The sequence below is a fragment of the Acipenser ruthenus genome, chromosome 8 (genome assembly GCF_902713425.1).
Source record: "Acipenser ruthenus chromosome 8, fAciRut3.2 maternal haplotype, whole genome shotgun sequence".
In the NCBI taxonomy this organism is placed as follows: Eukaryota; Metazoa; Chordata; class Actinopteri; order Acipenseriformes; family Acipenseridae; genus Acipenser; species Acipenser ruthenus.
In genome coordinates, this window is record NC_081196.1 from 16,622,948 (window position 1) to 16,644,790 (window position 21,843).

The following is a 21,843-nucleotide window of genomic DNA, read 5'->3' on the forward strand; positions in this document are numbered from 1 at the left end:
ACAATATTTTAACTGCTCCATCCTACAGCAGTATCTTGCTAATTTTATACCTTTATTTATTCCTCTCATAAAACAGTTCTTAAAACGTGACTGTAACAGGGGAGATCTGTGCTGACTGTCTGACGCATGCATAGTGTTGTAGGAAGAGGGCAGCAGCCTAGGAAGAGCCACCTGTCAGTCATGGCAGTGACATGGAGAGGAGGGGAAGAGGGTGTGTTAGCTTTCCCTCTCTCTGAGTGTCTGAGAGGAGGGCTTTGGGGGATTGCTGGCCCTATAAAATAACACTCTGTTGTTCCCTCAGATCTGCCCCTATTGGATGTAAACAAGCCAGCGGAAGCTTTATGGCCAGCTGGAGAAACTAGCAGTAGCGGGGAAACCTTGGGCAGACCCCTAAAAGTATATTTTTAACCTACACAGTTGAGGGAACTGTAGAGTGTAGGTCGGAGTCTCAGGCCGTGCGGGTAGCAACGGTCGGAGAAACGCTGCAGTGCAGCACCTTTATTTTGTAGTTTTGTTAACAGTGTTTTATTTTCTCTTTTTCTTTGTGCCTTCTGTTTTGATTATTGTTTCATGCACCTGCGAGTGTACCCAAGGTGATCTGTGTAAACTTATACCATTGCTTGTAATCATAGGGCAGCAGTGCCACCTTGTGGACAACAATAAATCATGCACCCAAGTGGTGTTTAGCACTACAGTTTTCTGTCTCCTGTGTCAGTGAAATACCTACCCTTCCACAGTGACCCTATTTTACTAACACCAATCTTTCTTTCTGTATTAATATCTATAAGCAGCAAATTATAATCAGTCAACGTTTTCATCCAGTTGTTTGTTAACCACTGTACAGTTCGAATCTAAACAATGCACACAAATCATTATTTAAATGGTATCTGTTTTAATTATAACAACAATTACCTGAAATGTATCTACAATGCAAGGTGGAACTACAGCTTCTACATACATGATGTCAATTCATTTAAGTCATACAGCAGTTGTACAAGAGTATTTACATATTTGTTTCAAGTCCAGAGTAAAACCATCAACTAAAAATTAAAAGGTAAAAAATACTGTATAACATCTTGTCATTGTTGTTTTTAAATACCCCCAACACCTTCCACTTTCCATTCTGACTAGACAGCATGGTTTAAAAGTATTATTGATAACAATTCTGCAAGTTATAAAGAAACAAATGCAATACTTTGCAAAATAACTTAAAATAAATTGATTCCAAAAGTGAACATTATTTTCTGAACACAAGTTTTGAGACGCTTTGTCATCTGAATTCAAATGAGCAGCTACTTGCTTTGATTGACCATTAGTATTGTAAGCGTTGTACTCCTATTGTGACATCACCACTTTTCTACAACTGAATTGTTTGATTCCCTCACCACCATTTACATGGTACTATACATGCATGAGAGCTCATTGACCATTGTTTATGCCAACATAAACATGTTGGTATAACAATATTTCATATTATTTTTATTTTCTAAAGTCTTACACAATTTCAATAGCGGTATCTTAAAGCAAGTACTGTACTTGTATGAAAAGTAAACTAGTTAATATAGTGAGTTCAGTGGTCTGACCAATAAAATGTGGGTAATTGGTTGCTACAGGGTTACACTAATTCTAATTTAAATTAATTCAAACTATTTTTATGATGTGCCATGAAAGGGAAAGAAAAATGTAGCATAGCATAAAACATCTTTATAGAAAATGACTGAATTTGATTAATGCACTCATACAGTATAATTCATGTAATCATTTCCAAGTATATTTTAAACAGCATTTTATCTCACGAATGCTGGTCATTCGCATTACAGACTAAGAAGAATCACAATCTTTTAAACATAGTTTTGCTTAAGTTAAAAACAACACAGCAGTGTTTACAATGTCTGTATGGCTCAATGGCTCAGTGTTGCAGACACCAGTACTTATGATTTGATTTTAAAACTGTTAAAGTTAGAAAACTAGAAATAAACACAACATTGTGTAACTTGAAATGTACACACTGAGCTAAAACGTTTTGAAAATCTGCCCTTTTATATTGAAATAGATTATTCTTATACTTGAATATTTCCTAAAGATTGGCAGTAGTACTATAACGTCCTTTCCTAATAATTCACACTAATCAATAAAATATCTAATAAACCAAAAATGTTGAAAATGAATAAATATGCAATTTTTTAGCATTGGCTCTTGTGCCACACTAAATATAATATTAAATGTATTTAAAAACTTTTAAAAACACAGTAACAGATTTCATACCAAACCAATATTTGTGTTTTGAATTGATGTTTGTATACATAGAGTATAAAATTCATCTTTATATTTTGAGCTGCTCTATGAATAACAACTGTGTACATCAAGGTGTCTCTCATCCACTGTTTTTGCTGATGTGGCTAGGAGAGAATCTTTCAGAAATGTACAGCAAATTTTGTTGTTCAGAAGACAAAACTGGAAAAACATATACTGTACTTACATAGTTCCCTTCACTTCACTGAATCCCAGAGCATTTCACAAGAAAAATACTGAAAAAAATTCAAAATTCAAACAGGCACATTCAAACAAGCATGTGTCTTGAGTGAGTTGGCAGTTCTGATGTTGATTGGAAATAAGTTTCATGCACAGAGGGGAACAGCTGCATATCAGCATTCTGCGATCTCAGATAGTGGCTTGGAATACGGGGTGCCATAGGTGTCTTGGGCCATAAGAAAAAGAAAACTGATAGAAAGAATAAAAAATCAGACCATGTTGTAAAATTTACACAAACATAATTAATTGTGCTGAAAACGTAAGATTCTTCTGCATAATTGCATCTTGGTGACCCCTTATTTCAGAAACACAGTGACCATATAAATTCTCTGGTTGCAGCATGGATATTTTTTTGACCCATAGATATAAATTTAAAAAAAAATACATTGTTGTTATACGTGTCTTGCCCACATACCAAGAGCCCAGCTGAAAAAAACATTTTAGCCAGAAATGTCATACTGTGTTGTACTTGGATGGGTATCTTTCTAATTGCCAGATCCTATTTTAATTCATGCTCTGCCGACACTGACTTGTAGATCCACTTGACAGCTTTACTGCTTTATTCACGGGTAGTTCAAGTGGGTTATCTCAGGTAAATAATAGTGATGGTGATGATTACTGCCACCCAAGTTGAGGATGAAGACCAGGCTGCAGGGCAAATGGCGTCCCTGGTGCTGTAGGGTAGTTAGCAAAGCCATTGGGTTGTGCTGGATAGCTTTCCAAAGCAGATGCTGAATGTGCCTGAAACATAAAGAACGCAAATGTAACAACCTTTCTCTTTACACCTAGATCAACACCATCCAAGGAGTATACATATTAATCCTGGCAGGTTAATAAATGACAAAATACACTCTAATCTAAATTACAATTATATTTATCATCTCAAAACAAACCATTAGCGAGGCTGGTATTATATATATATATAACACTATAAATTGGCAGAAAAAGCACAATACTTGATATCATCAAATTAATTAGCCTGACTTGCTTTAGACTGATGAAATAATTAACAGCATAAAAAGACAAAAAGTGAAGAATGTCTGAACTTACATCCCAACTACAGCTATAAATATAGCATGGCCATAAATAGATCTTGACTTGCATCTGCAGTATGTATATGTAAGACTGTGGCATACGGGCAGACAGATGGACAGTATTACACAGTCTATTTACAATGTTTACCAATCTGACCTATTTACACTTTATAGCCATTAACAAGACCTTCAATAAATAAATCATCTATTGTTCCGCAAGAGGGAGTTGCCAGAAAAAAAAACCCCAAAAAACAACAACTTTATTTCATTTTTATGACTCAATACCTAAAGTGAACTTCACACTGACAAATCCTACAAAATTGTGCAAAGAGCTAAATTGTGAAACATGAGCTGTTAAAGTTAGAAACGGCAACCAGGCAATCAATGTGTCACATGCTTTGAAGGAATAGAAAACTATTGCACTGCTTAGTCAACAATTGGCAGGAAGCCACTGGCGACACAAAGTGGAAATGAGAAGATTATCAAGCTGATTCTGTGATATTTCTTTGTAAACAACCAATAAATTTGTCAAAAAACCTTACTCTCAAACGTTTTGTGGGAGAACGTTGTAGGTACAGTGTGTGTGAAAATAAAAGCTAATTACATTTTAAAGATTCAGTAAAAATTGTGTATGATTTTTACAGCATGGAACATGGTTTGGCAGCTGTATTAATGAAAGGCATGTGTTACCTGCAATAACGCTGACTGCACAGCTGAATGCTGTAGTCCAGACAGAGAGGCTGGTGATGGGCTCTGGGAGAATCCATGAATCCCTGGGAATGATAGGAGTCCAGGAAATGCAGCATTCCCTGCAGGCTGAAGGCCAGGAGTCATGCTACAAAAGAGAAAAGAAATTGAACAGCCTATTTTAATGGAACTTTTTTCTGTTGTCATTTTAGTGCTGAAGCCAAGCTGATGGCACTGAAAACTGAATTCCTGTGTCTAACATTTCCATGGCATGAAAATTAATAAGGCTGGGATGATGCCTCCTTTTTTTTTTACCATCAATGCATAGTTTTCCAAAACAGACGACACATTGATAGCCTTAATAAAAAATCACCAAAACTAACAAATGCAATACATTTAGAGCTACTGATAATATACTGAATAAATAACATTGTACAGTTACACATTTTTTGAACACTATTACATCAATTCAATCAGGGTCTATACTTCAGATTTTCAAAACGGTGTCGCATGACCTCAGAGATTTTACAAAACAAGTCTCCTCCCTTAAAGGGGGTCACACCAGAATGGAATGGGTCATTTTTCCTGTTATATTCAGTGATGGCTAAATGACAGCCATTTTAATTTTTTGCCATAAATGCCACATTTGACATTTCTAAAAACGAGCATTAATTTACCTTAATGAACTAGTTCATCATTTCTTTCGGTATCAATTGTTTTCTCTTTGACTGCAGAATGCAAATCAACCCCTCATTTACAGAACTGTACTACCAGATTAGACAGTTTATCTCCCAACACATTAATGACCCAAAGCATACAGCTAAGTCAACTCTAGAATTCATGAAGAAAATAAAAGCTAAATGGCCTGGAGTGGCCTTTGCAATCGCCAAATCTCAATCCAATAGAAATGCTTTGGACTGATCTGAAAAAGGCTGTAGCCAAGCATTGTGTATCCAATCTATCTGAGATAAAAGGAAATACACAAAACTGAATGGGCCCAGATTTCACCAACAAGATGTAACATACTGGTTAAGAATTATCTTAAACGTCTGAAAGCCGCAATAAAAGCATAAGGAGGTCACAAAATACTAAAGCAGGAGTGCCAATACTTTTGTCTTGAATGAATACTTTAAATGGATAAGTCTGTTTGTTTTTTGATAAAGATTGTTTGTTAAATTACAAAAAATTATGTATTTTTCTTTTTGTTTTATTAATTGTGTTTCTGTTTTGATAATGGTAACCAACACCCCTCCACAAATGAGTCTGGTTCCAGGGCAACTCCCTCCACTTATTTTGCAAATAAATTATGTTCATAAGTTTACAAAGAGATATCTAAATATTTTGATATGTAGAAAAAAGTCATGCAGTAAAGGTTTAAGTTTATATATATATATATATATATATATATATATATATATATATATATATATATACTGTACAATGAAACCTATATTTACAGTCAAGTAAAGGGGTCACATGTAACTACCAGCCAGAACTCGGAAGATTCTTCTTTCAATACAAATGAGAGCATCAAATTATGAAGTCCCTCTTGAGCAATCAAAATGCTAATTTTTATTTTTTTTCAATCTTCTCATGCACAAACAACAATGGTTTGCTGTTATTTCTTTTAATGAAAATTTATATATAAAAAAAAATGATACATATAATAATGAATACACTTTATTTTCAGTTTTACTATAGCTTTGGTTTGCAGAAAACTCTTTCTTACCTAGTTATCAAGTCTAAATTTTTAGTTATTATGTCAACAGTATATAAACTGAAAAAAAATCCTCAAAAGATCCCTTACCCAGCCTGTGCGACCAGCGCAGGGTTGAAATTGGAGCTGAATGCTGAAGCAAATCCTGGCAGGACTGGTGCGGAGGAAGTGCCAGCTGCTGCTGCTGCTGCTGCCACTGCTGCCTGGAGAGGGGGTACTGCTGCCACTGAGGAGGGGGGCCCCTGCAGCCCGACAAAGTGGGACAACACCGGGCTGCCAGCAGGAGTGCTGGACCCGACAAAACCTGGGAACCCAGAATTACCAGACCCCAGAGAGCCGGGAGGGAGGCCTGGGAAGCCAAGGCCGAAGGGGGATCCAGAGTGTGTGACAGAGGGAGGAAGACCAGTGTAAACAGCTGAAGCAGAGGAGGCAGCAGAAGAGGCGGAAGAAGAGAGAACATTTGGGTGGCAACCAGATATGGTTGCCTGAAGGCCTGGAGCTCCGGGATAGCCAGAAGAGAGAGAAGAGAAGGCCGGCAGTCCAGAGAAGACACTGCCTGCTGCTGTGTGAGAGGCTAAATTCACTGCGCCCTGGGCGCTTAGAACGGACAGGCCTTGCAAACCGGCCATGGCTGCTGTGTTTGACAGGGTGGCTTGAGCAGAAGCTGCAGAGTGGCTTAAGCCAAGAGAGCGGACCAGCGCAGCAGTGCTGGGCATCACTAGGGAACTGAAAGACGGGGTGGCAGATCGGGAAGGTCCTTTAAATGCAGAGGCTACAGGGCTGTTGCTGTGCCGGGCCAAAGCAGGAATGGCTGAGGCGCCAGCCATGTGCTGCTCGGAGGCGGCACCCAGGGGGTTTCCCATATACGATTGGGTGTGGATGTCTGAGGGTTTGGGTGTGGCCATATGAGTGGTTGCTGGAGGCAGGCCAGTGAAAACAGGGAGCCCGGGTGTGGAAGAACCTTGGGAGGTCGGAGTGGTGGAGGGGGTATAGCTTCTAATCACTGACTGAACAGGGGTAGGAGGGCCGTGCTGAACAGGACTAGCTGAAGAGGGGTGTCCGGTAAAGGAAGGTTGTGTGGATGAACCCATCTGTGACTGTATGTCTGAGGCAGGGAAGCCTTTAAACGTGGGATTAGCTAATCCTAAGGATCCTGGTGTGCCAGATGGGGAATGACTGGCAATACCTTGCATGCCAGGGGGGAGTTGTCCCTGGAGAGTGCATACAGTAGGAACTAGGGGGGAGGAGCTTCCCGATCTAGACATACTAGGGTAGGCTGAGGGGACTGGAGTATAGGAACCATTAGGTACAGGAGTGGCACAGGGGGTTACTGACGGTGTATGTGATTTGATGACAGAAGGCATGGGTGTAACAGAAGGAGGAACGCCAGGTAAACCTTGGGGGATAGGAGTAGAATGCCCGCTATGGTTGGGCGTGATGACTGGCGAGGCAGCTAAAGGGGGCCCTTTAATCACAGAAGGGATTGGTGTGGTGGCACTGGGAGAGTGTGCAGCTGTGGGAACTAAGCCTGGGAAAACCGGGGTGATAGGAACAAATGGGGCAGGCTGCTTAGCGGGTGAGGGTGCGGGCATAGGCACTGGGGTTGCAGGTGCAGAGAGGTTGGGCCCATGAGGTGAAAATGTGGGCCCTGAATTACTGGAACTATGGCTCTGTTGACTGGATGGTCTGGAGAAAGCTAGTTAGAGAAATAGGGGGAAGAAGGGAAAAAGTTACATTAATTATATATGAAAATGAATACAGAAGAACACTGTTTTAAAAACATGCTGTAGATTCAAACCCTCCTTCACATTTCCCTGTCTATGGTAGACTCCCACAAATGAAAACCCCAGAATTTCATTATATAATCTGAACTAAATACTGCCCCCCTGCGGCAAAACATTTTTTTCTAGCTATAAATTCCTTGAATAAGACTGATCACTTTACTCTCACTGTAAGGAAGATGTAGTCACTATGCTACACATCGCTTGTTTCATAAAATCAATACATTCTGCCTGGAGATACACTTTTTTTAGGCTTAGCAAATAACAAAAATGCAGAATATGCAAAGAAACAAGAGGAAGGATTCATTATGTGTTTGAATTAAAAAGGGTGCTGTATAACTCTGGTGATACAGAGCTATCAACCTGTTAGAGTCAATTAGCACACCGCCTTTTTTCTGTGCATCATTTGCTGGAGAGACAGGAAAGGCTCATTAAGTCAATCTCACTTTTTTTTTTTACGTCGGCACAAATGACATTTAAAGGCAAATAGTTTTGGTAAGAATAAACATTGAAATCTACCAAGCCTAAATATATATATAAAAACATATATAGACCGTGATATTGATGTGATACAGCAATGAAATTGATTTGTATCATGTGGAAATTACTTCACAATAAAATTGTCTATGCTGTTTAATTATTATTTTTTTAACTATATATTATAAAAACAGTGTAGTTGTACAAGACACAAGAGTAAGCCCCTTTGACCTCAGAGTGGATATCAGTGTTTACTTTTAATTCTTGTGCACAGCTCCGCCCAGTGGCCACACATTGCAATATGGCTATTTTTTGCAATTCATTAAAGGATATTCCACTAACATCACTTGTACACAATTTGTAAATATCTTGTCCAAATTAGCAACATTTAAATTGCCACATGGTTTGGGGTGGGAGTACTGCTCAACTCAGAATGGAACATAAAACCTCAAATAGCATCACCCATGCAGGAATAGGTCATGTCTAACTGTAGCACTCTTGAAAGCAGAGGTTAGGACACCATGACAATTTCTGCAAAGGAAGCATACAACAATGCATGTGTTCCGAGTCTTGACTTCTTGTTAAATGTATTAGGTATGATTAGATAAGGTTATATTGAGCGCTTGATGCGCAAAAACAGCACTACTGATCTATTCATACATTGTTTCTACACTTGTTTGTTTTATATTAATAAAAGGGGATTTAGGCTGGGTCTGTTTAGAGGGTTTGGGCCATACTCGGTACGGTTCAGTACATTTGGTGTGAAGTGTGAACAACAAAGTCTGCTTGGTAAAGGAACTGTATTGGTCTGGTTCGCTTGCTAAACCTCAATGTGAACAACTGCTGGACTTGGTCCTTTTGCACATAGGAAACAAACTATACAAGGTAACCGGACTCGGAAGTAAACATTTTATGCATATTCTGGGGAAATAAGTAGAGAAAAAAACAATACATGTTTCGAGGAACTACATTAGAGTCACAGTTAATTTCAGCCTTCATTTTTTGACCCGGTCGGAAACAGTCAAATTGTTAATCGTCCTGGTTTTGCTTTTGTATTTTTTATATTTATTTGTTTTAAGTACAAAACTGTATCAGTGTGCTCAGCAAGTTAATAGCAGAGTAATATATTAGGTTGTGTTAGCAACATTCAAAATAAAATAAATCATCTAATGGACTATTTGTTTAATCATTCTGATTATGTGTATACCATATGTTTAAATGGTAATAGCTGATCTATTTTTTAAATCTGACTTTTCGTACATTTAACATGTTTTGACTAGATGACAATATGAAGAAAATGATGAGTTGTTATGATCTGCAATAAATTCACCCAATGTTTAATTTTTAAACTATCATTGTGTTATTATATAGGGCCTACTGTTATTTTAACGGCTTCAGAGTTACAGCTGATAGAAATTTGGTCAGAGACCAAAATCTAAGCCAAACTGGACAAAACACAAAAAAAATAGTAATATATTCAGTCTTTTCTCAAATTACTTTGTTTAATGCTGATAGCAGGAGAACCATGTAGAATTGAATAAACTGCATTATTTGACAACTATAGGCATTCAATACATGTATTAATTAAAATTAACAAAGTGCTCCCTCAGAGCTTTCTTCCACAGGAACATGTAAGAATCTAAAACATGCTGTATTTAAAACCGGAGCAATACATCAATAGCTGCCATTTTTCAATGTCTTGCAGGATATAGTAAACATCCAGTTCACACACCATATAAACTTGCAAGTTGTTTTTTACATTAGATGTTACTACACTCAACTATACAAAGAAAAATACATACTAGAATTACTTTTAAAAAATACATAAATGTGTCCATTCTTCAAGTAATCCAAATAATATTAGATGTAAAACAAGCAGCCTTATTAAGAATTAGTCAAGGATTCAAAGTTCTTTGTTTTTGGTAAATAATAATAAAAAAGCATTTAAAGTATTTTTTCTTTAAGTATATTAGAGGAAGGACAAATATGTTAGTGCAGATGACACAAGAAGCAACAGGGAGGAAGTTTGTTATAAACTTGGCACTGTGGTCTTTGTTGGCTTATTAGGATGTTCAGTGCTCTGAAAACACCGGTTTCTGGGTAGATTCAAGTAAATGTCTTATTCCTTCATGATAAAGTTGTTTTTTATTTAAACATATGCAGTATTTTGGTGTTGTTAGTTTATTAAACAGCTTTTGCCAATGTGCTATGGTCAGCAAATGCTTAGATCAAAAAGATCTAGACAACCAAAACATATTTATATACATTAGAATCGCTTTGCCAAAGCTCTCCCCCAATCATCCCATTTAAAATATTGTCCACCAGTATATCAGCTTTGGTAGGCATAAACTCTGTTTATCCTAACGTACAACGATACAAGCTTTTTTTGTATCAATAATTAGGCAGTCAAGGCGGACATGAAAACACACAGTGTTGGACTTAATGTTTGTGTATACAGTGCCCTGTGTAGTTGTGGTGGCTATTCTTTTTAGCAATTCAAATATAATTTCTTGAAAAAATCCAGTAGAAGTCTTTTAATGCAGTTGATTGTCATAGCATCTCATACTGTAGCATCTCATTTTACCTGCTCCTGTCTGATTGGCCTGATACGGAGGAGGAGGCACATTCGAGGCTATTACCCCACCCATGGAAACCAAAGTTCCATTGCTATATGCACCTTGAGAAAAACAAAGAATGTTACGTTTCAACACAAAATATCTTTTAATTTTACAGGACAGGGTCTATTTTAGTGATCCAAAGAGCAACATATCTTAACTGATTCAACACTGCAGACTGTAAAGAGGTCTTAAATGCTTCAATGCAAAATAAATGACTGCTAGGAAAAGTAACTCCACCTAATACAGCAGACATGTTAACCAGCCTGGTCTAATTTGTGCAGGACTTTGAGACCTTTTTGAAAAGTTACTTAGTGCTGCAAGATTTAACAGTGGCTCAATAAATCACTCTTGGGGGAAAACACCAAAGGGATTAAATGGGTTCTAGGTAATTAAATAATTCCATAAATGTTCCAAATCTTACACATGGGCTCTTCCACCATCAATCAATTATAATATTTAAAATTATACTAACATTATTTGTCTAGAACTCTGGGTTACACCCCATTTAGGTTAAAAGGTCATTTTTATCAGCATCACACACCGTGTGGGACATGAGCTCCACAACTCTTCTTGCATGCACCAACCCCTGGCACCACTCTCAACCACATGTGGTTTATGTATCATCATTCTTTAACCTAGTAAGGTACCAGGCATCTTTTTTTTTTTAATGAAAAACCTCTTTGCTTTAAAATGCGCTTCTTTCAAAACTGCACATGCAAGACCTACATAGTGGATGGAAGGAAGTGCACAAAAACTTACATTTGTGGAGTTATTGAATTAGCTACAAGCCCTTTTACACAGAACTAGATCATTGTTCTGACATCCTCTATGCAAGACAATTGTTCCAAGATGATCACACTACACTACATTATCAATGAACCAATGTATTAATGCACTTTTGTGTAATTATACTTTCTATGTCAACATACTTGTGTTTTTTTGCAATTTAGTCATAGATCTACTTTTGCACGGTGGACACATTAAAAGATTATATAGCCTTACTTGGTGCAATAGTTGCATGGGGTCGACAAGGAGGTATAGGGTATGGGACAGGTTTATGAGGATTGTAGGTTGAAGGTGCCTAAAGAAAACAATGAGAGAAAACATTAAAACATTGAAATACATATTTAACAATACGTTGAAGTAAATCAACATGGTAAGCATTTTAAAAATCTATGTGACTTTTTGAACATTTGAATTGAAACAATTGCAAAATTGATACCAACATTTATAGATGTAAAATATCAATATTGTTTATTCTCATTTGTTTATAAGCACAATATACCCAATACCAGCAAGCTGTTTGTCAGATTATGTGTACAGAGTGTTTAATTAAGAATGAATTACTGGTTTATAGGGTCCAAGGATCCGGGCTGCTATTCCTTTTCCTTCATTGTTATTATCATCACCTTCTTTTTTGGCAGGAGTACCCTTAAAAAAACAAACAGAGGTTACGTAGGAATAATAACATTACAGGCACTTTTCACAAACTTTTTGACTGATCCTTTATTTGCACCTATACATTTTGTTCCTAAAGGTTTAGGTTTTATATTGGCACCAATCTCTTCTTCTAGAGAGTGGAATCAGAAAAAATAAAATCTGTAAGTATTCAAGCAATCTTCTGTACTAAATAGTTGCTTTTTAAATTGCAGCGATTAGTAACTGAGTAGAGGATTACCAGTTGCTGTTACAGTATGTGCATCATGCCTACTTACTGGAAATATTCCATTGATGAGGCTGGGTTTTCCCTGAGGATATGGATTACCAGGGATCATTCCACAGGATGAAATCATGGCAACTGGGGCTTTACAGCCTACTTTAGACACCTGTAAAACAAAGTATATTAATAACACGCAACTGTGTGGCATTACAAAATTATCAGTATTGTGAACATGTAGACTCCCACAACCTAAGTCAGAGATGGAAATAACGCCCACTGCATAGCAGTCTGATCCATTCTGAAGTAGTCACACCTGAGCTTGTTTCCTATACACTGTGGATAATTAAAGAGCCAATATACATCCACATACACCTGTAAGATGTACTGGACCTTTGTGTGCTGTTTCCCATCTTCCAGCATCCCTTGAAATAACTTTCCATACATTTTCAGTATTATGAACTGCTATGGGCAACTCCAATCTATTCTTAAGCTTGGTGGTAATGTTTATATTTTTGACTGCAGTCCTGGAATTACGTTTTCCTTCTTTCCGGTGAGGTTGCATCACAATGCACCCTGATAGAAGTCAGTAGATGCACCTATTAATTTCCCCCGAGCTAACTTTTACAGACAGTCATTTCTCAGGCTGCCTGGATACAGTCTGCCTTGCGTCACGTGCAGCAGTGTCACCTGGAATGAATTAACTCAATGGCATCTGTTTTAGACACGTTTTATTTGTCTATTTTCAGACACCTTTAAAATATATATTTTTTTAATTTTCATAAAATGTCTACTGCTACGATAATTGTATACAGCACATAAAATACCAAATCTCTGGTTGTGGGCTGAGGTCAGAACCAGTGTTCGGTTGTTATCCCCGTTCCTAACCAAAAGCCTGGTCATGTATATTGGCATTTTGCGTAGGGTACTCATTTATTAATACATATTTTTTTATTACAGTAATGTTACAGTAATAAAATAAGACTTGCTAACACATTTGAATTATTAAATACCAACTCTGAGAAACATCTCTAAAAGTATTTTTTATAAATGTCTTATGTTGTGGTTGTTATTATTATTATTATTGTTATTATTATTATTATTATTATTATTATTATTATTATTATTAGGACTACATTATAATAACTGTCTTCGACTAATGTATGTGCAGACTAGACATTATCTTTTATATTTTATTTGGCTTATAATTATCCTTTTATTCTTGACTGTGGTCAGGACCACAGGTCTTAAACACACGCCTTAATAAATAATTAGCAAATGTTTATAACAAACATGATTCTAAGAACTTATATTGTTACTCGTCATTTTAGAAAAAAGCTAACCCAAGTGCTGTTCTCCTCCACTGACCAGGTAACAGTATCTGAGTGAAGTAAAAGCTACTTCTATTGAGATGAGCAGGTACATTTTGATTCCTGCAGTCTTTTAAAAGTAAGACAGTGTTATTTCAAGTGGCACTTTGATGGCTAGAATTTTATTTCCGGGAGATAAGTAAAAAATGAACAAAGGATTCACTCAAGTAACCCAGCAGGAGGTGGGTCTCTCCGAAATGGGAAAACCAGAGAACAGCAAAACACAGCACAAGGTAAGGTAAAATGATGCACGTACAACACTATGAAGATTAAACTATGATACTGGATCTTTACAATCTGGATTGTATGTATATGCAAAAATGTAATTTCACACATACAGATATGCCTATTTTCTTGGCCAGTAAAAGAAATAAAAGAACAAAAAACATGATTAAATTTCTTCTCCAAATAACCTATGTACATAGAACATATTTTAGCAGTTAGATTCAAACTGGCAACCCTGTTGGCTAATACATTGCCACGTGACCACAAACTGGCAAATAGTCTCTAATAAGTTCAACATTTAGTTTCTATCATTTTTAAACATATGGTATGGCTTTCAAATGATGTTTACTTGGAACCATATTATTGTATTCATATAAGCAGTTCATGGGTGTTATTTTAAATCTATTTCTACAGACGGTTTGAAAATAGAGGGATTAACCATATCGACAGTGAACATATTCCATTTTACAATGCCTTTTTATATGATCAATATTGTTGCAGAATGACACAAGGCAGAGACCACCACAGTAAAATCTTACCTGCTCTAAAATCCTCCTACATCGCTTCTTTTCAGGCAGATGAAATCTGAAGAGGTCCTCAATTGGCCGATAATTATGAGCATCAGAAATATTCCTAAGGAAGGTCAGGTTTTTTTTTTTGGTTTTTTTTTAAATTCAGGTAACACCAACTCACTATATCACATTTCACATACAATTATACCAGTGATAAACTTCTAGGTGTATTAGGAAGGGGTGTGAATAGCTAAAAAAAATCTGTGAGGTCTGTTCTGGTTCATACATCTTAATTACCCTACTGCATTAATTGTGAGGTTATTGTGCATATCAGTTTACACCAGTTTAAGATGGCACAGTCCTCCGCTGTTGCATGTAAACTGGTCAGTAGTTGTTTTGGGGATGTCTGTCATTCCTTAAAATTGAAATACTTGCAGTCATACATACAGATATTCCAACTCTTGGGGGAGAACAAATAAAGTGTGCTTAAACATGTCGATGTACAACACTTTAATACTTACAAAGCTATCAGTTCCAAGGCAACAAGTTTGTCTTTTGAAAATGTGAAGCAATTAAGAATATTGGCCACTTTGGTTGTAGGAACAGCGACCATTTTCTAAAAAAAAAAACCCCAAAAAAACAATTGGTTACAATAAAAGAAAATACACATTTTTTGTAAATGTTTAAATGTACAAACAAGAAATAACTAAACTAGTGATGCCGCATTCTATTTTAATTTGCAGACTTAAGTGCATTTAACAATGCGATCTCCATTTATGCATGTTTTATACAGTTGGAATGACAGAGAGAAACAAATAGACTGGTGGCTCTATTCAATTCTGTAGGATGCCGTAAAGAAAACAATCTAAATTAAATTCAACACTGCTGACTGAAACTGTAGTGTATGAAAGACAACTTCATTCAAAAGTGTATTGCATCTCTATTTCCTGATCTGCCAGTTTAATGGCACAACTCACATGCTGCAAAGCTTTCACAGCTTTTATCTGGGGATCTGCCCATGAAAAATACTTCAACAGCTCTGTCACCTGTATAAGAAAAAAAAATAATCGGCAGAATAGATTATATATATTAGAAGATAAAGGGAATCAATACAGTCCAGTACATTTTGAATGGGAAAGTTTACAGAACAAATAATATAGATGTAACAGATAACTGGAAGATACAGATTTCAAAGATGTTTACAATCTGTCCAGTCTTTGATTTTCTTATTCCAGTTCATGTGATACACTATGAACTTTAAGAACTGCATTTTCACGGGACTGGAGGTGCACAGTATAAACACCACCTTGCCCCCACAGCTTATCCACAGTAATATAAGGACTTTTTACAGGTTTATTCTTTTTGAAGAAAGGGAAATATCCTGCAATTTACACCACTGTACCTGCTCGCTTGAGAAATATCCATGTACGTGTTCAATTGCCTTTGTTCTTTGTTCCGTCAGAACACACTGAAAAGAAAATTATTGACAACATAAGCAAGGATTTAGGAATTACATTCAGTTTTTTTCAACTTCACACAAGATTGTAAATGTATATACAATGTTACATTTTGTAAAAGAAAAAATACATAACTATTAATGTAATGTCCAAAGTGTTGTTTTTTACACGTTTCTCAGCATGTCACTCCTCCAATTCTCAATATAACTCCAAATAATCTTTTTTATGAAAGTAAAGATTTACACAACAGATAAAAGGGTAGAAAAAGTTATCAGTAGGAACAAGGGCTGCATGGAGGAAGACAATGGATCTGATGGAGTGGCAGAGAAGAAAAATTATTCCAATCGCTTTCTGCTGGGATTTGAATGGCAGATTTAAAGTGCTTTAGAAGAGATTGTTGGTGGGCCAGTCTTTGACAGAAAGTCTGTCCATATTGTAGAGGAAAGCAGCTTGGAGAGCTTGTCCAGAGGCTGGTTTAGGTAAAGGATGCCCCTGGAATTTGCGAGGGATTCAAAACTCTGAACAGTTGAGATGATGAGGCCGGCAGAGCAAGAGTGGGGGGATGCGGAAGAGAGTCATGGATCCAGAGCCGGAGAAGCTTTCATTTTGATCGGCTGGGAGACATCAAGGGCTGGGACAGCAGTTCAGCTCAGGCGTAGAAACTAACAAAATGGTGGTACTAGTCCTAAGGACTAGCCTAGTACCTTTTGAAACTTGCTAGTCTTTATGTAAACTTACTAGTCCTTATGTACCTGAGTCGGAATCAACAACAGCTGTTGGGGTCCCAAAAATATTAGGCTTAAATTTTATTTTCCTAAAAGATGAACACTTATAAATTTATTAAAAAACAATAAACATTAACGCTCATTCCCAGATACATTGATTGGGTTTCTGCATCTGCCTTCCCCACATTCCAAACCCCATAAAGTCTGTGTGGACAACATCGTTGTCAGCATACTTCACGTAGCATATCACTGCCTCAGTAATGGTACTGTCTGTAAAACCATCCAAGGTAACCGACAAATATTTAGCTGTTGCCATTCTGGTTAACTCAGCTGGATGCTGGGTCCTCGCAATAGCATGTATACATTCCTGTGCCGAGATAACCGACAAATGTAAGAATCGACTATTGTAATGCACTTTTTTCTGGGATTCCAAAGTATTTGGTATCTCACTTCAACTCACACCGCTATGCATTCTGGTACATTTTACCTGTCTCAGGTACCTTTCACAGCAGGACTACACTTACCAAAATGCATTGTGGTGTTAGTTGAAAAGCCTGAACTGTCCCAAAGTGTCCCAGTGAACATGGATATAGGAACCCAACTGATGACCCCGATATTAAACCCACAAACACAACTAGAAATAAAATATAATGATGCTCACATTTCAACTCTAAACGCCATTGAGAGGTGTTTCGGGATTTTGAAAAATAGATTTAGATGTCTTCATAAATTTACTGGCGAGTTACATTATGACACTGATAAAGGTTGCTATCCACCAAACGAGATGCGGCAAGCGAAACTGTGCAGCAATGCAACAAAATGAATAGAACCTATACTTTTGATAAGTATCATTCACACCACAGGTGATGAGGGAGTGGCGCGAAATGACTGAAAATGTGTTGAAATACCATCAGCGAAGACATTCATAATTTCCACATCATGTTGACAAATATGTACCAGTCTTTAACAGTTGTATAGATCTGGCAGTTTTCAAACCGGTGGAATCACCTGTGTTGCTTCTGGTGTGTATGGTCACGTCGCTGCGAAAGTATCTCGTCACCAATTAAAAAATTGCATCATGTCTGGTGTGTGGCAGCCTTAAGGTATGCAAGATGATTGTGGTGTGTTGTATGCTTCACAATATTGCCACTCAGCATGGTCTGGAGCTGGTACTGGATAACGGAAAGGAATTGCTACCAGGGGACATAGATGAAGAGCAGCATGACCATTATCAACAAAAGCATGAACGCAGAGGCAAGGCAACTGCGTGAATAGCTCATCCAAGATTTCTTTAGTACTTAGTAATTGAATTATAAGCAATAAGGTATTTTTGATAAATATTTTTAGATTTCCAAAAAAAAATAAAAAATAAAAGAAGATATTGACATATGAAAATGCTAAAACATAAGTACCGAACAAATGCATATTGTTGTTTAACATCTTTATGTTTTTTTCACAAATAGAAACATCCCAATGATACAAATATTTTTAATTATTATTATTACAATCATGAAATAGTGTATATTCTTCTGCTAACTATTTGCATGGTTCCCTTTTTCTGCCGCTCCTGCGCTGTGCCACGCAGTCAGCCTCGTTTGGGTGCAGCTGTTGGGTGTTGGTTGGTACTTCAGAAGTTGAAGCAGTGCAGGGCTCTGGAGCAGCATAGGGCTGACACTACCATACGCTCCAGAAGTGCATTGGTTCTGACTACCTCCTGGTGAATACGTTTGTTGGAACCTACCCCTGTCTGCTAAAACATGGACATCTTCCTGATATTGTTTTCTGATATATCTGATATTTTTATTTTTCTTTCAAGGACATTTAAGCGGTCTTCTCTGGTGAAGTGACGATGACGTACAGTAGTACTTTCACCCTGACTTTGGGAGGACTGGGATGCAGGGGGCAAAACCTCTGCTCTTCCCCCTAATACCCCAGGAGCAGCCCTTCCAACTGCATTTCAGCACACCCAACATCACTTTGATTAGCCACTGTTGCATCAGTAGAAACCACTGGCGATAGATCTTGAGGATGGTTGAGATTCATTGCATCTGTTTGTTTGGTGTTCTCTCTCCATGGCGACTCCCGTTCATACACTAGGGACAGACATGGCATGTAAAGAACTGAATATTAATATTGTATAAAATAATACAGTTATATTTAAATAATTTTATATATATATATATATATATATATATATATATATATATATATATATATATATATATATATATGCTACACATACTGCCAGTGTTTCGCACAACGTATTGTAATAAATGTCCTTTTTTAACAGGCCATTAAACATTTTGCCCACATTTCCTAATTCCTTTATTTGAAATACTTTGTGCTATGCACTGTATTTACATACACTACGTTGTGTGCAACATTACATGCAGCCTATATAAACAGACTCAAACACACATTCCACATTTACATATTCACCTGTATGAGAAGCCTCTTCTGTTGTATCCTGATTCCACCAGATTTGCCCCATTATGTATCCCAGATACAATTACTGGATCAATCAGGGTACGGATTTTTCTCTCTGGTGATGCTAGTTGGACTTCAATCGGTGGTCCTCCGCTTGTTCCCCTGGAAGGTCGATTGAGTTTAGCAATGTTTTGCTTCGTTCTGCGCTTCAGGTCCCAAAATCGTTTTTGGACTTCCATTGAACTTTTTTACGGAAGAGGTTGTATTTATTTTTTTCCATATTTTAAATTTAGCAAAAGCTCAACTTGAGTGGCTAAGAACATATCTTTACTTTCTTTTTCCCCCCTTTGTTTCAACTACATCTACATGTGTGCTGCCTCAATGTTTGCTATTTAAATGGAATCGGACTATTGAAATGTGTAACTGACTTGTTAATCTGAAAATCAATTGTCGTTTCAATTAAATCAGTCATAAGCAGGAGTCGCAAAGGGCCTTGCGAGTAGAAGAAATGCGCCTGCCCCTGCTGAAAATCGAGACGCATAATTAGGTGGCAAAAAAAAAAAACTTGCAGTGAAAATGTACTGTGAACTCTTTATTTTCTCTATTAATTATTTAAAACTAATTTCTCTATTAAAACCTATTTTCCCTTCTGAAAAGCATGACCAAAGTGTGCCGTGTTCAAGCAATTGGACTTTTTCAAAAAAGAAACACAGAACTGAAAAATGAAACGTAATGTGAGGAAATTGCCATTTTTATACTGTTTTTATGTCTAAAAAGCACATTTTGTTTATACCAAAAGCTCAGTTAAACCATGGCGATGAATAGCACAAGTAATCACCTGGACAAAATTTAATGAAATGCTGACGCATTGCATATCTCAAAATAATGCTACATTTCGAATGGCGAGGAGAGATGGAGAGGTTTCAGTTCTGAGTGACTGTTTTGTAAGCATTATGAATGTTTGTTAACCACTGCTTGCATTTTTTAAACGCAAGCCTGTGAACTTGAGAGTATATCTGTACACTTATTTTTAAGCACTCGCCCACAAGACTACTGAGACACAGACATCAACTAATCCTCATCAGTTTTAATTCAATTAAAATTTCTAACCCTGCAGCTGAAACGTCCTATGTAGGAGAGAGACGGATTATTTCAGTGGATTATAGAGAAGTTTTTGTACTGGGCTACTGAACTGGAAGGATGAGAAGGGTGATGGAGGTCCATTTTATTAACACATTTCTTACAGTTTTAGGCAGGCATGTTAAATAATGCAGTTTTTTAGGTAGCAAGATTTTTAGTCCATAAACTGAACGTACCAATGGCTGTTTGATTTACTGCCCAAGTTGTATTACAGTTGAAGCTTGAGTCTGAACACAGAGCACAATGCAAAGTGAGGCAGGAAATAAGAGTGTGAACTAGGGGTTAAATAGGAAGTTTGACAGGGAGGGCCCTAACTCCTGCCACGGAACCATACGCCAAGGTTACAAAGAACAGTTTGTGTAGGGAAACGGACATATGTCATCAAGAACTAACTCACAGAAACATACATACATATATATATATATAAGCCTTGAAGCCATTGCTTAGTGATGAGAGACACGTGTCAGTTCTGCTAGTGCTATACAGGTGACGAGACTGTAGTATGACAAACATGCCCTATTCGCATGATTGTGAGCTTTTCCAGCCAAAAGTCTTATTACAGGCTGCTGTTACCCAGGTTCTTCTTCTTATTATTTTTTTCACACTTCTCAAAAACGTTTATTAAATGGCACAAATACAAGAAGTTGAAATACTTACCTTTCTGATTTCATCAAGCACAATTTCAAATGATTTTTTATCCATCTTCGACGATTATAGTAGAACACCTTTGCTGTTTTGATTATTGTTTAATCGAGTCTGTGACAGATAATATTCAAGCAGCTAATATAATTAAATGAATGCCAGTGAATATAGACAAATCCATTGCAACTACACAGGATACGTAAAGCTAAAGCCCGAGCAGTGTGTGTAAAAACGAATTTAAAGAGATTAGTTTAGCACGACTTTAAATCGATGACAGACGTAATGTATTATTGTTTCGAATCATACGTCAATAATGTGTTATTAGCCAAATTGGCTTCATAAAGTCCACTTGACACGACCACTATATATTACTCATAACAAACACTGTCCAATACTACTACGAGGAACTCTATCTACTAAAAAAGAACAATGCGGGTTGTTTATTGTTCTTATAACAGCATTCAACAATTAAGACAAGCAATAATTTCTATGTTTTTTATATTTAAAAAATAATAATAAAAACGCTCAGAACTGAACTATCCTGTTTTCACAGCATTGGCTTTCTTTGTTGTTAAATACTAGGACCCACTGCAGCCGTGTGTGTTGGGGTGACTCAGGGGGTACTCGGTAATTTAAAATATATATTTCTGACCAAATTAAACACAGAAAATATCTATAATATTATCAAATATGGAATTATATAACATGTTTATAATCATAATCGGTCTTGAAACTAAGTTTGGAGTTTCAGTGTGGCAGCCTAAAGTCTAAGAAAATGTTTTTGTTTTTCTTTTTTTGGTCGATTGTTTATAAACTCCTAACTTTACCCCAGGCCCAATGTA

The 21,843-nt window shown here is 37.0% G+C and overlaps 1 protein-coding gene across 2 annotated transcripts; it reads right to left on the reverse strand.

Moving 5' to 3' along the window:
- Positions 1 to 872: 872 nt before the first annotated feature.
- Positions 873 to 21,838, reverse strand: LOC117407130 (proline and serine-rich protein 1-like). Of its 2 annotated transcripts, XM_059028621.1 has the most exons (12): positions 21,017 to 21,838; positions 16,013 to 16,078; positions 15,588 to 15,656; positions 15,132 to 15,226; positions 14,638 to 14,731; positions 12,562 to 12,672; positions 12,194 to 12,277; positions 11,849 to 11,927; positions 10,813 to 10,905; positions 6,061 to 7,666; positions 4,257 to 4,401; positions 873 to 3,273 (listed from the first exon to the last, which is right to left on the reverse strand). In XM_059028621.1, the coding sequence occupies exons 1-12, from the start codon at positions 21,059 to 21,061 to the stop codon at positions 3,148 to 3,150; spliced, it is 2,613 nt and encodes an 870-aa protein (XP_058884604.1). In that variant the 5' UTR covers positions 21,062 to 21,838; the 3' UTR covers positions 873 to 3,147. The 2 variants fall into 2 exon arrangements, with proteins under 2 accessions (XP_058884604.1, XP_058884605.1); XM_059028622.1 differs by lacking the exons at positions 14,638 to 14,731; positions 15,588 to 15,656; positions 16,013 to 16,078; positions 21,017 to 21,838.
- Positions 21,839 to 21,843: the final 5 nt, after the last annotated feature.

What these genes read in the sequence shown, in the direction of transcription:
- LOC117407130 (XM_059028621.1), bottom strand. Translation starts at nt 21,061, where the DNA reads ATGGATAAAAAATCATTTGAAATTGTGCTTGATGAAATCAGAAAG. An exon ending in TCATCAATGGAATATTTCCA is followed by an intron (nt 12,278 to 12,561) that starts GTAAGTAGGCAT and finishes TGTTTTTTTAAG; the next exon opens with GGTACTCCTGCCAAAAAAGA. An exon ending in GGCCAATCAGACAGGAGCAG is followed by an intron (nt 7,667 to 10,812) that starts GTAAAATGAGAT and finishes TTCTCTAACTAG; the next exon opens with CTTTCTCCAGACCATCCAGT.